General features: G+C 35.9%; 2 protein-coding genes across 12 annotated transcripts; both read left to right on the top strand.

Annotated features, from left to right (window-relative positions):
- Window positions 1-295: 295 nt before the first annotated feature.
- LOC110762424 (LOB domain-containing protein 23-like) lies at window positions 296-1,114 on the top strand. The gene is made up of 2 exons (XM_021965063.1): window positions 296-451; window positions 893-1,114. Exons 1-2 carry the CDS (start codon window positions 296-298, stop codon window positions 1,112-1,114), a joined length of 378 nt encoding a protein of 125 aa, XP_021820755.1.
- Window positions 1,115-2,023: 909 nt separating this feature from the next.
- LOC110762435 (disease resistance protein RGA2-like) lies at window positions 2,024-13,932 on the top strand. Of its 11 annotated transcripts, none has more exons than XR_015833752.1 (6): window positions 2,025-5,791; window positions 5,883-5,984; window positions 6,098-6,564; window positions 13,013-13,086; window positions 13,149-13,261; window positions 13,342-13,932. XR_015833752.1 is itself a non-coding variant. In XM_088248781.1 (2 exons), the coding sequence occupies exons 1-2, from the start codon at window positions 2,326-2,328 to the stop codon at window positions 5,897-5,899; spliced, it is 3,483 nt and encodes a 1,160-aa protein (XP_088104907.1). In that variant the 5' UTR covers window positions 2,025-2,325; the 3' UTR covers window positions 5,900-5,988. The 11 variants fall into 11 exon arrangements, 1 of the variants encoding a protein (XP_088104907.1); XR_015833749.1 differs by having other exon boundaries at window positions 13,013-13,261; window positions 13,342-13,487; window positions 13,586-13,932; XR_015833748.1 differs by adding an exon at window positions 7,533-7,698 and having other exon boundaries at window positions 13,013-13,261.
- Window positions 13,933-14,337: the final 405 nt, after the last annotated feature.

Here is a 14,337-nt window from a genome sequence, read left to right as displayed (position 1 = left end):
TGGTTTCCTGAATGGAAGACTACGATATGAAAAAAAAGAAATTTACATGAGAAACCAAACCCTAATTACGAGTCTAGTATTACCATGCCAAGAACATTTCCTTATAAGTCTTCAGTTTCAAAAAGAAAAAAGCAGCCGTTGGAAATTTCTCTAGCTAGAGCTAACACAGCCCTCAATACAAATACCTCAAGTCAAGACACCAAAAATCTAGTTAAGATTTGATCTTCTTCAGAAAAAAGATTGAGAAAATATATGTGAATGAGATTTTGATATCATTCTCTAGATTTTGATCAAAATGAATATGTCTGGTCGTTGTGCTGGGTGCAAGTATTTGAGAAGGAGATGCCCTTCAGATTGCATACTCTCTCCCTATTTTCCGTCCAGTGATCCTCAAAGATTTGCTTCTGTTCATAGAATCTATGGTGCCAGCAATGTTGCCAAAATGCTCCAGGTAGTATCACCCATTCGACACTTTACTATTTTTATTACTTAGCGATAAGCACCGTAAAAACTTATTTATACCAGGGTACCACGAGTGATAATTTTTTCAAATGACAATACATGATTAGTTTGGGATACTACCACACTATGATAGTACGATGTGGGAGGGAGAAGAGAAGGCACATTGGGAGCAAGACATTATATTTGAGAAAGAAATGAATAGAAGGTCATGTTCTGAAATTTTTAATGCAACAATTGTAGTAGCTTATTAAAGCAATGTATTTTTGGCCTTCTTGTAAATAATTTCATGATCTAATTGACATGATCTATTTGAAGAGCTGAAGCCTTTTTTTTTCGGTTCTTTTCTTAAAAAGGTATTTTTCATTAAAATTATCTATTGGTTTCTCGTTTTAAATCTCTAACTGTGATTTTTCTCATGATTAATTATCAGGAACTCATGCCCCATCTAAGAGCTCAAGCAGCAGAGACCTTGCGTTATGAGGCTCAGTGTAGAATACAGGATCCTATCTCTGGCTGCGTTGGGGTTATTTCCCAATTACATCAACAAATACAAGATACAGAATGCCAATTAGCTAAAACACGTGCTGAAGTTGCCCTCATGAACTCTGATGGACAAGAACCTCCTCAAGCTCAAGCTGATCAGCAGATTTAAAGTGAATTCCCCACTTGAATTTCTTGCAGCAACAAAGCAATGTTGGGCTGACCCAATTTGGTTCTTCCTCCAAAATTTCTTACTTTTTTTTGGGTGAAAAAAAGTCCTTACTTTGTTTGATTGATATTGTTTTGTATTAGAAAAAACAAGTACTATTACCAAAATAGTGAAATTGTTGTTTCATTTATGGTTAATTGTGGAGGAATAAAGATGGATAAACAAGTAATACACTTGTTATAGAGTGCCTTAGAAGCCCTTGGAAATTAATTAATTCTCTCTAGAGCTAGAGTGATTATAGAATATTATGGTAATATAGCCACGTGGTACATCTTGTATACGTGCTATAATATAAGTGGATATTTATTGATACTATTCCCTAAAAGGGAGGAAAATAACCGTTGTCGTCCATCTATATTATAACACGTGTACAAGATGTACCACGTGACTATACTACCCCAATTTGCTATATTTTCCAACCAAATCATCTTTGGTTGAGATGTACCAGATGGTATGTCTTTAGGTTTTTGGTGGAACCGATGGTATGTCATATGAATCAGCAAAGAAGAAAATCAACAAGTGAGGTTGGCGTATCTGATAAGTCCAAAAAGTGTTCAGTAGAACAAGTTAGCAAACAGAAGCACCATGTTTTGAATCTTGATCTTTAGACGTATAAATATCAACGTATTTGTATTTGGATGTGAGCAATCTTAGGCCAGTGGCAAGAATCAAATCAGACCCACAGACAGAGAAATAAGTTTTAGGTAGGATATATTCTTTACTTCAACTCGTGGTAAAGTGTCTCTATATTTCTCCGATGAGAATGAAGCTTAATTAAGTATGGTCACGTGGTACATCTTGCAGGGAATAGTATATGGGTGGTACAAACTTGTAGGAAGTTTTAGGCTAGAATCATATGCTAACAAGGGAGGCAAGGCATGTGTCCTTCACTAATCTCCAATTGCTTTACTTGAGATCAAGTGTGATCCTAATTCTATTACCAATCTTTGCTTGCTAGCAACAAATTCTTTAGACTAACATAGTAGGCTAGAATCATATGCCTTGCCTAACCAATATTTACTTGAAAGATGCGAATTACAGGGCCTTATATATAAGACTAGCCATGATGATCCATTTTCCACGATCACCATTTGAAACAAACACTTGAATTTTTTGTAATTAATTCACCTCTGCTTTTATTCTGCATCAAGGCGATGGCAGAAGGAGTCCTCTTCAACATTGCAGAAGGGATCATTGGCAGGTTGACCTCCCATGCGTTCCAAGAGATGGGATTGATTTGGGGTGTCAAAGATGAGCTCCTGAAGCTTGAGGAGACAGTTGCCCAAATCCAAGCTGTTCTTCTTGATGCAGAGCAAAAGCAAGCGACTCATGCAGTCAAATTGTGGCTTCAAAGCCTAGAAGATGCTGTTTATCAAGCTGATGACGTGCTAGATGAATTTTATGCTGAAGGACAGTGGAGACAAATGATGCCCGGAAATAATCAAGTGTTAAAGCAGGTATGCATCTTCTTCTCTAGCTCAAACCAGCTTGCTTTTCGGCTAAAGATGGGTCATAAGATTAAAAGTATTAAGGAGAGACTTAATGTGATTGCATCTCGTAGAAACTTTCACTTAGAAGTGAGTCGTGAAGATACACGATTTAGAAGGGTAACTCACTCTTTTGCCCCTACGGAAACTATTATAGGGAGAAATGAAGATAAAAATGCAATTAAACAACTCTTGTTTGATACCGTCTCTGAAGAGAATGTATCAATCATTTCCATAGTCGGATTCGGAGGATTGGGAAAAACTGCACTTGCCCAACTCTTATTCAACGATCCAGAGGTCCAAACTTATTTTGAGCTGAAAATGTGGATATGTGTCTCTAATGTATTTGAGTTGGATGTACTAGTTAAGAAAATCATTCAATCTGCAACTAATGACATAGCCAAAAGTCTTGAGATTGATCAGTTGCAAAAAGAACTGAGGAAATTAATAGACGGGAAGAGATACCTCCTTGTGTTAGATGATGTTTGGAACGAGAATCGTGAAAAATGGTTTGGCTTGCAAAACTTGTTGTTGGGTGGTGCAAAAGGTAGCAAAATACTAATAACCACTCGTAGTGAAATAGTTGCAAAAATAACAGACACATCTAAACCATATAACATTAGGGGCTTAAGTGAAGCGCAGTCTTGGTATTTGTTTAAGAAAATGGCATTCCAAGATGGAAAAGAGCCAACGAGTTCAACCATTAAGGCCCTTGGGGAGGAGATTGCTAGAAAATGTAAGGGGGTTCCGCTTGCTATAAGGACCATAGGACGGATGTTGTACACTAGAGATCCAGAAACTGAGTGGTTAGCTTTCAAGAATAACAAGCTTTCAACAATAAGGCAAGAAGAAACTGATATTTTACCAACACTTCAGCTGAGTTATGATGTTCTCCCATCACATTTGAAACATTGTTTTGCTTATTGTAGTTTGTTCCCGCCTGATTATAAGATTCCCGTACATAATTTAATTAAGCTGTGGGTGGCACAAGGGTTTGTTAAGTCTTCAAATCCTAATGAGTGCTTGGAAGATGTTGGTTATGCATATTATAACGAACTAGTTTGGAGATCTTTTTTGCAAGAAGAAGAAAAAGATGAGTTTGGTATAATACAAAGCTGTAAAATGCATGATCTCATGAATGAACTTGCTGTTAAAGTGGCAGGGGAGGGAAGCACAATAATAGATCGCAATAAGACTGATTTTGATGCAAAATGTCTTCTTCATGTATCTTTCGATTTTAAGGTTGATTTGTCGAAATGGAAGATACCAACATCCTTGCTGGAATCAAATAAGCTAAGGACTTTTCTTTTCCTAAGACAAGAGTGGCAGGAGAGGTCATTTTGGGCTAGAATTGCTTTAAAGTTGAAGCGGACTTTTCTTTTCCTAAGACAAGAGCGGCAGGAGAAGTCATTTTGTGCTACACTTGCTTCAAATTTTAAGTCATTGCGTACGTTGAGTTTGAATAAATTGGGAATTACAAAATTGCCAAAATGTCTTAGGAAAATGAAACATTTAAGATATCTTGATCTTAGTGATAACAAAAAAATGGAGAGACTTCCAAATTGGATAGTCAAACTTCAAAATTTGGAAACACTAGATCTCTCAAGATGTAAGTCTCTTGTGGAATTGCCTAGAGATATCAAGAAATTGATCAACTTGAGGCATCTCATTCTGGAACGCTGTTATGAATTGGCTCGAATTCCTCATGGATTGGGTGATTTGGCTTGTCTTCGTACTTTGAGTAGATTTGTTTTGAGCAAAAATAATTCCATGTTGAGGGACAGTGCAGGGCTCAGTGAGTTGGGGAAGTTGAAGAATTTAAGAGGAGAGTTGGAGATTAGAAATTTGAGGTGCGAGCAAGATATGGTGTTAGAATTGAATTATGATGGTGCAGTTTTGAAGGAGAAGCAACATCTCTATTCGTTGACTTTACATTGGATGCGTGTTGAAAGAGTAAATAGTGATGCGATTGAGGAGGAGAGTGATGTAATTATTAAGTCAATGGAAGCGCTGCAGCCCCATTCAAGTCTAAAACAATTAGTCGTGGAAGGATTCCCGGGTGAGAGGCTTGCGAGTTGGTTTCATTCTCTCACAAATATTGTTAATCTCCGATTGTATTACTGTGACAGATGCCAACATCTTCCACCGTTGGATGATTTACCTTTTCTTAAGCGTCTTATGCTTTTCTGTTTATGGAATTTGGAGTACATATCATCAGAAGACAAGGTTAAGGACTTTGCCAGTGAGATGATGATGTCAGCTGCTTCTCCATCGACGACCTTCTTTCCCTCCTTAGAGAGTCTTGATCTAATTAGTTGCCCTAATCTCAAGGGATGGTGGAGGAATGAAACAGCTTCAGCTTCAGCTTCTTCCTTTCCTTGTCTTTCTACTTTAAATATAAGGCAATGTCCTAACCTAACTTCCATGCCACTGTACCCAAATCTTGATACACTGAAGTTAGAGAGCAGCAGCTGGAAGGTCCTTCCCTCCTCCTTTGTTCCCTCCTCCAAATTAAAATCTCTGTATATTAGGAGCGTTGAGGATATAGAATATGTGCCAGAAGAAGGGATTGGCAACCTCACATTACTTGAGGAGCTTGAAATTAAAGATTGCCCTAATTTGGTATCACTACCAGATCAAGGGATGGGTCGCCTCATCTCCTTACAGAGACTGCATATTTCAAATTGTCCTAAATTGGCATCACTACCAGATGAAGGGATGGGTCGCCTCATCTCCTTACAGAGATTGCATATTTCAAATTGTCCTAAATTGGCATCACTACCAGAAGGGATCTGCAACCTCACATTACTTCGGGCGCTTGAAATTGAACATTGGCCTAATTTGGTATCACTACCAGAATGGTTTCGATGCCTCATCTCCTTAAGGGAACTGAAAATTTGGAGTTTGCCGAAATTGGCCTCACTACCAGAAGGGATGGGCAACCTCAAATCACTTCAGTTGCTTTGGATATTGGATTGCCCTAATTTGGCATCACTCCCAGAAGGGCTTCGTTGCCTCACCTCATTACAACGGTTGATAATTGGGTGTTGCCCCCCCATCTTAAAGCAAAGATGCCAGAAAGAAACAGGTGAGGACTGGTCCAAGATTGCTCACATCCCAAACATCAGCATTGGTGCGTTTTTCTAACTAATTTCTTTCTTTTGCATTCACACTTTCATTCAAATGGCAACCAACCTCAGCTTGTTCATTTTCTTCTTTTTCAGATAATCATAAATATTAAGGATTGGGTGAGTGGAGATTGGGTCCCCACTAAAAACTTTTATGGCTTGACTGAGATTGTGCAACAGCAGGTCACCAATAAAGTGGTATGTATGTATTAGATGATGAGCCCTTGATCCTAACATTGTTTTGTTGTTGGTATGTTGACATGATAATAACATTCGGTTTTGTTTCTTAATTTTCTTTCATGGATATGCAGTGATTAAAAGAAGAAACTGATTAGGCATCCTGGCTTTGATCATACAAGTGACTCAGTTGTACATGTGATGAATTTAGATAATTCTAACTCTCAGATTTCCTTATGGCTTTTGAAATTGGTGTCTTTTTTTTTTTTTTGGTGAAATAAGGGAAACCCCCAGAAAACAACTAAGCCCCGCACATGAGTCGAGGCCTAGCAAGACCAAGTAAGTCATCCATCAACAGATAGCTAACCCAGACAGGAGCCTCATCAAAGAAGCAAATTCCCAAATCCAGATTATAACTCCAGTTTGCCAAACAATCGGCAACACAATTCTTTTCCCTGTAAATGTGGACAAGGTGACAAGTTCCAATTTGTCGCATGAGATCACAACAACTATGCACCAAAGCAGCAAGAGGATGGCATTGCAATGAATTGATTTGTTGAACAAGTGAGACAGCAACAGCAGCATCCATTTCAATAGCAAGGTTAGTGACACCTTTTTCAACAGCAAGTTTTAGCCCAAAATATAGGCCCCAAACCTCAGCCTCCAAGATATGACCTTGGCCCAAATTCACAGCAAACCCGGCAATCCAGTCACCTGAGGAGTCACGGATAACACCTCCTGCTCCAATAATATTAGTGGCAGCCCTTCTAGAACCATCCACATTCAGCTTAAGTTGACCAATTGTAGGAGGTGCCCAAGCCAAAAAGACAAGTACTCTATCAGGTTTCTTGCCAGAGCCAATAGCGGCTTTAACCCACTCAACAACCGCAGTAAAGATGGTTTTCCTAGGATTAAAAGGAAAATCCACTGCAACGTTAAAACGAAATTGGTGTCTTTTAATGCTATGAAAAGCAGTCATGTTGCTTCTTCACAAAGCTGATGAAGAATTAACCCAAAAAATGGGTCATCAGTGACTCTATCTGTTTCCTTTCTTTAAATTTAATTGAAATTACCCTTGCCCCAATTACTTGGGTGCTAGTAAAGGAAAATCATGAATTTTTGTTTTTGTTTTTTGTTTTTGATAGAGGGGATTGTTAGACGTGTAGATGTCTAACCCATTAAAGTGTGGTCTTATAATCATCAAAGGATTCTAAGACTTGATATCAATTAGGAGTTCAAATACAACTAAACCTGCAGCTCTATTAAAGTTAGTGTTTTAAGGCTAATATAAGAGCTAGAAGGATTCCTATCTTAATTGTGGATTAGAAGTTATAAACCTAATGCAATAAGGACTTCTTAAGAGTTTCTTGATGGGCAAGACTCTTAGGAATATGCATATAAATACAAGTGCCCCTGCTCAACCGATTAAGCCAACCCACACAAAAGAATTCACCCCATCTAGAATGAGTGTATGAGGGATCGGATTGAGGAGAAGAGCTCTTGTGTATATTCTTGATATGTCGACAGTTTCTATGACATACCAAAGATATGTGTTCTACTTATGTGCAGTCAATAAAGTTTACATGTGGTATCAGAGCCTAGGCTGCATATTTTAGAACCGATAGAAATTACCCACCTTTTCTGTTACTCTGCAATACGGCTCTTTGGAATTAATAAGGCGACAATTCTTCCTCTTTTGCTACCTCTTGACAAGATCCACTATTCTGATTTTGAGGTATGGCCGTTTTTATTGAATCTAACTTGATTGCGCTGCTTTTGAATTGGCTTCAACAGACTTGTGTTGTCCATGGTTTTATGCCTCACTAAAAGTAAACATAAAGTTTGTGTTTTTTATTTTATTTGTATCCTTAGTTAACATGCAGATTGATGTTGGCTTGTTTTCGTTTGACTTACCTTTTGACTTATCAACATCTATGCGGCATATCTCTTCCCATTAATAATGTATAATAATAAAGCAAACTAAGGAAAAGTTTTGAGGTCCTATGGAAATTGACTTAAGCATGTATATGGTTTTAGTTTCAATCTCAAATTTTGCAGCATGATAAACATGGCTTCAGTTTTGATATCTCCTCAAGCATGCTTAAATTTCATAAGTTGGATAAGTATTTTCTTTGCGGCAAAAGAATACATACACAAGTATATATATATTTAAGATAAAATTGGGGTTTTTAGTTTCAGCTTCAGTCATTGATGTTAAATTGACCCAAGCATGTTTTGTGTTGATTAAGTAATCGCATGTCATGAACTGTTTTTCTGTGACTTATTTGGAGAAATTCATTTATTTATTCCATGATTAATTTAACTCAGTTCTAGGTTTTAATATCAGCATAAAAGTGTACATATGCGAAAGGTTATAAAGTACCAAACCAGAAGGATAAAACCTAAAACTGAAAGTTACAGAAGCAATGTATTGTTTTATTAACCTTTATTACACCAACATATTTTGTTAAGCGTGTTTCGATATACAGCTTTTCTCGTTCATGCTTGAAGGGTTGAGATCAAAGTTTCAAGAGTTCTTGTTTCAATTTAAAGAGCGAAAGCAACCTAGTTGATTAAAGAACCTTTGATTCTAATAAGATTGGTTATTAAATGTGATAAAAGTATAAAGTTTTAACTTTATCATATTTGGAAGTTTTATGATCATAGTCTACAGATATTCTCGCAATGGTTGAGTGAGCCAAAGCAACTCAATCATTAATAGTTTTCTGGATTTAAGGAATTGATCATAATTGGCATTGTAGGTGAAGGCGTGTTAAAAACTCTCTGTCCAAAGATGTGAGTGGTTTAACATGAGTACACTTATAATGGAACAGCATGGGAGATGAACTGCATGAATTAGCAAGGAATTTCTTCAGTCCAAAGATGTGGGAGTTTCTTTGTTCAGGAAATTCGTGTATGTTCATGTCCTAGTGTTGAAAACATGTTTAATTCTCTACCCAAAGGTGTGAATTAATTATGTTTGATTGAGGATATGGGGACAGATTGATTGTATGATATATTTTGGAAGATTTCAGTTATGTCACAATGAACCTTAACTCCATTGGCATACAAATTTTTGTTCTTGTTATACGGATTGTAACATGTTTAAGTTGTTGATGATAATTTGATATTGGTGATCTTGAATAGTCATGAAAGTTAATGGTATGACAAAGAAATAGATTTTTGGTTGATCACATAAAGGAGATATGAGTATGAAAAATTGATTGCATTAATTTCTCATATCAAATATTCTCTCAAGTTACACTACAGTTTCTGATCACTATTAGTTCACATCAAGGTTTATGCATATTCATAGAATGTATGCAATTTTGGTATTTATGACTTGATTGATCAAAAATTTGTGTTTTCTTATTTGGTTATGTATGGACATGTTTTGATACTTGGCTATTTTTCATATGCAATCAAGTGACTGTTTTATAACATACAGCTGGATTGATTCATACGTGTAAAAGGATTGATACATATTTAATTGGATTGAATCAAGTAAAGTTGGATTGATCTGTAAGGTTGTGTTCGTCATATAGAATGAAATAAAATAAAGTTGGCTTGTTTTAAATGGTATGGCGCACTGCTGCAAGTGTTTTTGAGGCATGATTGGTGTTATATTTGATGCTTTCAGTATTGGATAAAGGCAAACTTGCCTTGTGAATATATATTTACAAGTATTAATTGTGGTTATATCACTTGCATTTAAGGAATATCACCATTTTATTGCCATTATAGTTTTCAATTCTCAGTTTATCGACGTCTAATTATATGTCATGTTATATAGTATTCATGCTTGATATTAAGAAATATGATCGTTTCACCCAAGAAAGGATAATTTTGAATGATAACCTAAAGAAAAACTTGGGTTTTGCATGGCAAATTTTTTGGATAAACTTTTTTGTTTTAATATGAGGAAAATGTCATGCTATATGAAGTTTAGATCTTGCATTAGAAATAAGGATAATTAAATTTTGAGGAGCATATTGATAGCATTCATAATTCTATAGTTAACTAATTTTTCCAGTTTTGAACCATGCTGCTATGATGTCTATTTACATAATGTTGTAGTACGAATTAATTTGTGATAAAATTAGGCGATAAGGATCTTTTTCTAAGCTTTCTTTAGACGCTGAATTCATGAAAATATATTGAGAATTGAATTTTTGGTGAATTTATAAAGTTGAAACAGATGCACAGGAATTTTCCTGACAGTTTCTGCATTATGAATAAAGATTGTTGAATGACTCACTTAAAGATCTTCAAATGAACTGAATTTTTGATATGTTGAGCATATACGTGTCTTCGTGAATTCTGCAAAGTCTCGTGATTATTGGATGTATAGATTATTTGTGAGAATTTTATTAGTGATCTGTGTTCAGGAAAAGTATGTGCTGACAGATTTTCTGAGTAACCTTGTAGGTCAATTTCAGACTTTTTAATTAGCTATAAAACGACTCATTAATTTTTCTGTTTGAATATTAATGACTCTAGTTTGTTTGCATTAAATTTGATACTAATCCGATTTATAAATTAATTATGGTAAATTCTCAAGTAATCACATATCATTTCTGGAAATTTCTTGACAGTTTTGTGCATTTAGGCTTATACTGTGAAGTACATTAGGAGCCCGCCTTGAAAGTTCTTTTACACTTTTTTGTCACAGTTTTTCTAATCATAAGGTTATTGGTGCACTATATATTGAAGTAGCAAAGTAGTGAGTGTTTGCCCAAGTGGGAGAAGTGAATGTAAAGTTTTGGGCTTCACACTCAATACCTTATTATCTTTTCTGGTTTTTGACACATTGAAGTTTTCTGAGTACTAATAAGCATACTTGGAACTGTTTGGATGACTGACTGTTTCGTTTTGGCTATTAAAATTCTTACCATGCTTATTGTTTTCTACTTGTATTGCTTAAAGAAAATTGAATATCGGTGTTTAAGATACGAGTGGAATAAAGTTGAATGCTTCAATTACAGTTTTTGTTTTTCTCATCTACATGCAACTTACATGTAAAGTGTTGTTTGAGAAAGAATTGAATAAATTAAATTTGAACTCCAACTCTAAGGATTGGACTGCGATAAAGTTTTATAATGTATTCATTCATTTTATATGGTATTGATCCAATTTTGTAACATGCAAAATATATGTTTTGATGAGTGGGAGCGTTTAATGATCTTCTTTGAGGATGTATTCGGTAATTTGGATATTTCTGATTAATCGCTTAACAATCTAGTTTTGCATTAAGGATTTTAAGGCTAATAAGAACAAAGTTTGGTTTACGTATGTTATATGTTCTTATTATTTCATGCAGTTTTGTTCAAATCTTCAGTAGTTAATCAATGACTTTTGCCTTTTCAATTGAAATTTGTGATTGCTAATAAGCATTTGGATTTTGGTTCATGCTTGTAAGGGAGAAGGCAAAAGAAAGAATTTTTTTTTTCCAGTGGTTCATTGATTCATTGAATAAGGTTGTTTCATACTTGTTACAATTATGGTTATGCCGTTAAGTTTTGATATGTAGAATTAGTGGGAGTTTGAGTTTTATTCCACTTAATTTCGTTATTTTCTTGGAGACAGTTCAGTTATTTTGTTTACTACTGTTTGGTTCAATTCTTTTAATAAATTATGTGACTTCAGTTTTATATTTATTATTCTTGACAAATGAATCCAGTTACATGTCATCATGCAGTATAGCTAGCTACAGTCACTGCATAAGACATGAATTCATACCAGAGTCATTAAGGAGAGATCTTGGTAATCTCTAAAGGGAGGGCGTATGAATGAAAGTGACCTTTGTAAACACAAATTAAGTTTGGTCATGATCATTCTGCATTCTAGTCTTGACGGAAGTCTCATGTGATCTTGAGAGCTTGTATGTGTAATTGTAAAGACCTTGAAATATAGAAATGTTCAATAAGTCTTGATAGTTCCATGCATGTTCTTTTGATTGACAGTGACTTGATTAGGAATTATAGTTGAATTGAATTCCATAGGCCTTACAGTAATTGATATTGAGTTCTTGATGATCATTAGACCAAGTGGGAGAATGTTAGACGTGTAGATGTCTAACCCATTAAAGTGTGGTCTTATAATCATCAAAGGATTCTAAGACTTGATATCAATTAGGAGTTCAAATACAACTAAACCTGCAGCTCTATTAAAGTTAGTGTTTTAAGGCTAATATAAGAGCTAGAAGGATTCCTATCTTAATTGTGGATTAGAAGTTATAAACCTAATGCAATAAGGACTTCTTAAGAGTTTCTTGATGGGCAAGACTCTTAGGAATATGCATATAAATACAAGTGCCCCTGCTCAACCGATTAAGCCAACCCACACAAAAGAATTCACCCCATCTAGAATGAGTGTATGAGGGATCGGATTGAGGAGAAGAGCTCTTGTGTATATTCTTGATATGTCGACAGTTTCTATGACATACCAAAGATATGTGTTCTACTTATGTGCAGTCAATAAAGTTTACAGGGATTACTTTGAGAAATTATACAATAGTACAGTACTACCACGTGTATTGTATAATTTCTCCCACTTCTGACCCAATTTCAAAGCTCACATGGCTCTCTATGGCTCTCTCTCTCTCCATGGCTCTCCCACTCCATCTCGATTTCGGTAACTGTGGTTCTAGCCACTATCTTGCTGGAGAAAACACTAGAAAATCACCTCAGAGATGCCAAAAATGTTTTTTTTTTTAATGTTGTGTTTTCATATTCCAGGCCAAACGACATCATTTTTCTGACTCATCTTCTTCCTAAAAGGCTTACATAGGCGTAAGCCTTGAAGAAAGGCGTACGCCGCTTTTGGTATTTATGAATGAAATTCAGATTGATCTACCAGGAATGAAGTTAATTGTGTTCTTTGTTTCTTTGGTTATGTACATTGTTGGTAGGATGTCATACTCTTTCTGTTGAATGTGGTCTTTGATACTCATTTACCACATCATATCCTTCTGTCTTCTTTGCTTGCATTATCATTTCCTGTGCTGGTTTATACTTTGAACAAGTTTTCGTTGGTTTTTGAACATGCAGTGTAGCGAGATGGCTGGGTGGAGAGAGTAGTGCTTTGTCATCTTGGAATTGAAGATGTCAGACAGTGACACTAGGTTGGCATTACCTTCCACAAGAGACAGAGAACCTCACATAACTTCAATGGCTTTCAATTCAGAGTTCAGCATCACTGCCCGAACGGATGCGACGCCTCACCGTTTTAAGCCAGTTTGAAATTGAATACTATTCCTTTATACAGAAAAGCAAAAACAAAGAGGGCAGATTTTTCGGGTTTGTACATCTCTGTTTCTTAGTCCTTTTCTAAAGAAATAAATTCCCAACTCACTCTCCCTTCTTCCTTGTCTTTTCAGGTCCCGTGTGAGAAATGAAGTTCCCTTGAACGGGGTGCATGAGGAGAATTGAAGTTCACTTGAACCGTATTCATGAGCATAAATAAAATACTGAAACGGACATGACCAAGTGTTCTTTAAGCGCTTATATGGCGTTACGGCTTCTGGTTTGCGTGCAATATCATTTTCTGTGCTTGGTTATATCCGACACTTGCATAAACTTCATTCTAGTTCTATTCAGTTGATAATAGCTTTTGTGGAACAGGGACGTTGTAAGAGTACTGGCAAATTGCAAGAGTGCCGGAAGAGTGTGGTTCGAAGTGTGCTCAAGTCTTGTGGGACACTTCAGCAGTTGAGAGAGCTTTCAGTATCCCAAGTGTGGTATCTTGTGCTGCAGTGTCGAGCAACGTTCCTCCCTTCTGATTTCATGTTTTTTTATTTATTTTTTGTTTTATTTTGTTTCCTATTCCGAACCAGATTTTACCCTCAAGTCTCAAATTTCCTTATGGCTTTCAAATTCGTATCGTCTTGTGAAAGCAATTTGTATTTTGTCATGATATGAATTAAATTTAGATATCTGCCAAGAATGAGGTTAAATCCCTTCATTACTCATCTTTTGGTTGTACTTTAGTTAATAATTGAGTGATAGTTTGGTTGTTTAAATTGAGAGATGTAAACATTCATCTTGTTAATTAATCCAATTATCGTTTTCATACAAAAATTTGAAAACTTATCGTGAACAACTATAATTTGTAATGTTGTTTATCCCATAAATTGTGAATGATAAAATTATCGATTTATTTTTACAAGTTTTTTTGTCTGACAACCCCTAGATGTGGATCGGAAGAGAATATTTAAAGAATTTGCCAGCAGCACCCTTCTTTCCCTCCATAGAGGAGAGCAACTCATTCTAAGCTGCGGAGAAAATGCCTCCTCCCTTGCGGATTCATACCGCACTGGCATCACTGATTTGAACCATAACAAAAGTACAATGACAACAGAAGATAGCGGTCAAAG

This window comes from Prunus avium, chromosome 2, assembly GCF_965620075.1.
Source record: "Prunus avium chromosome 2, drPruAviu1.hap1.1, whole genome shotgun sequence".
Taxonomy (NCBI): domain Eukaryota; kingdom Viridiplantae; phylum Streptophyta; class Magnoliopsida; order Rosales; family Rosaceae; genus Prunus; species Prunus avium.
The sequence above is the reverse complement of the archived record's forward strand: the minus strand, read 5'-3'. Positions and strand labels throughout refer to the sequence as shown.

What these genes read in the sequence shown, in the direction of transcription:
- LOC110762424 (XM_021965063.1), top strand. Translation starts at nt 296, where the DNA reads ATGAATATGTCTGGTCGTTGTGCTGGGTGCAAGTATTTGAGAAGGAGA. An exon ending in ATGTTGCCAAAATGCTCCAG is followed by an intron (nt 452 to 892) that starts GTAGTATCACCC and finishes ATTAATTATCAG; the next exon opens with GAACTCATGCCCCATCTAAG.
- LOC110762435 (XM_088248781.1), top strand. Translation starts at nt 2,326, where the DNA reads ATGGCAGAAGGAGTCCTCTTCAACATTGCAGAAGGGATCATTGGCAGG.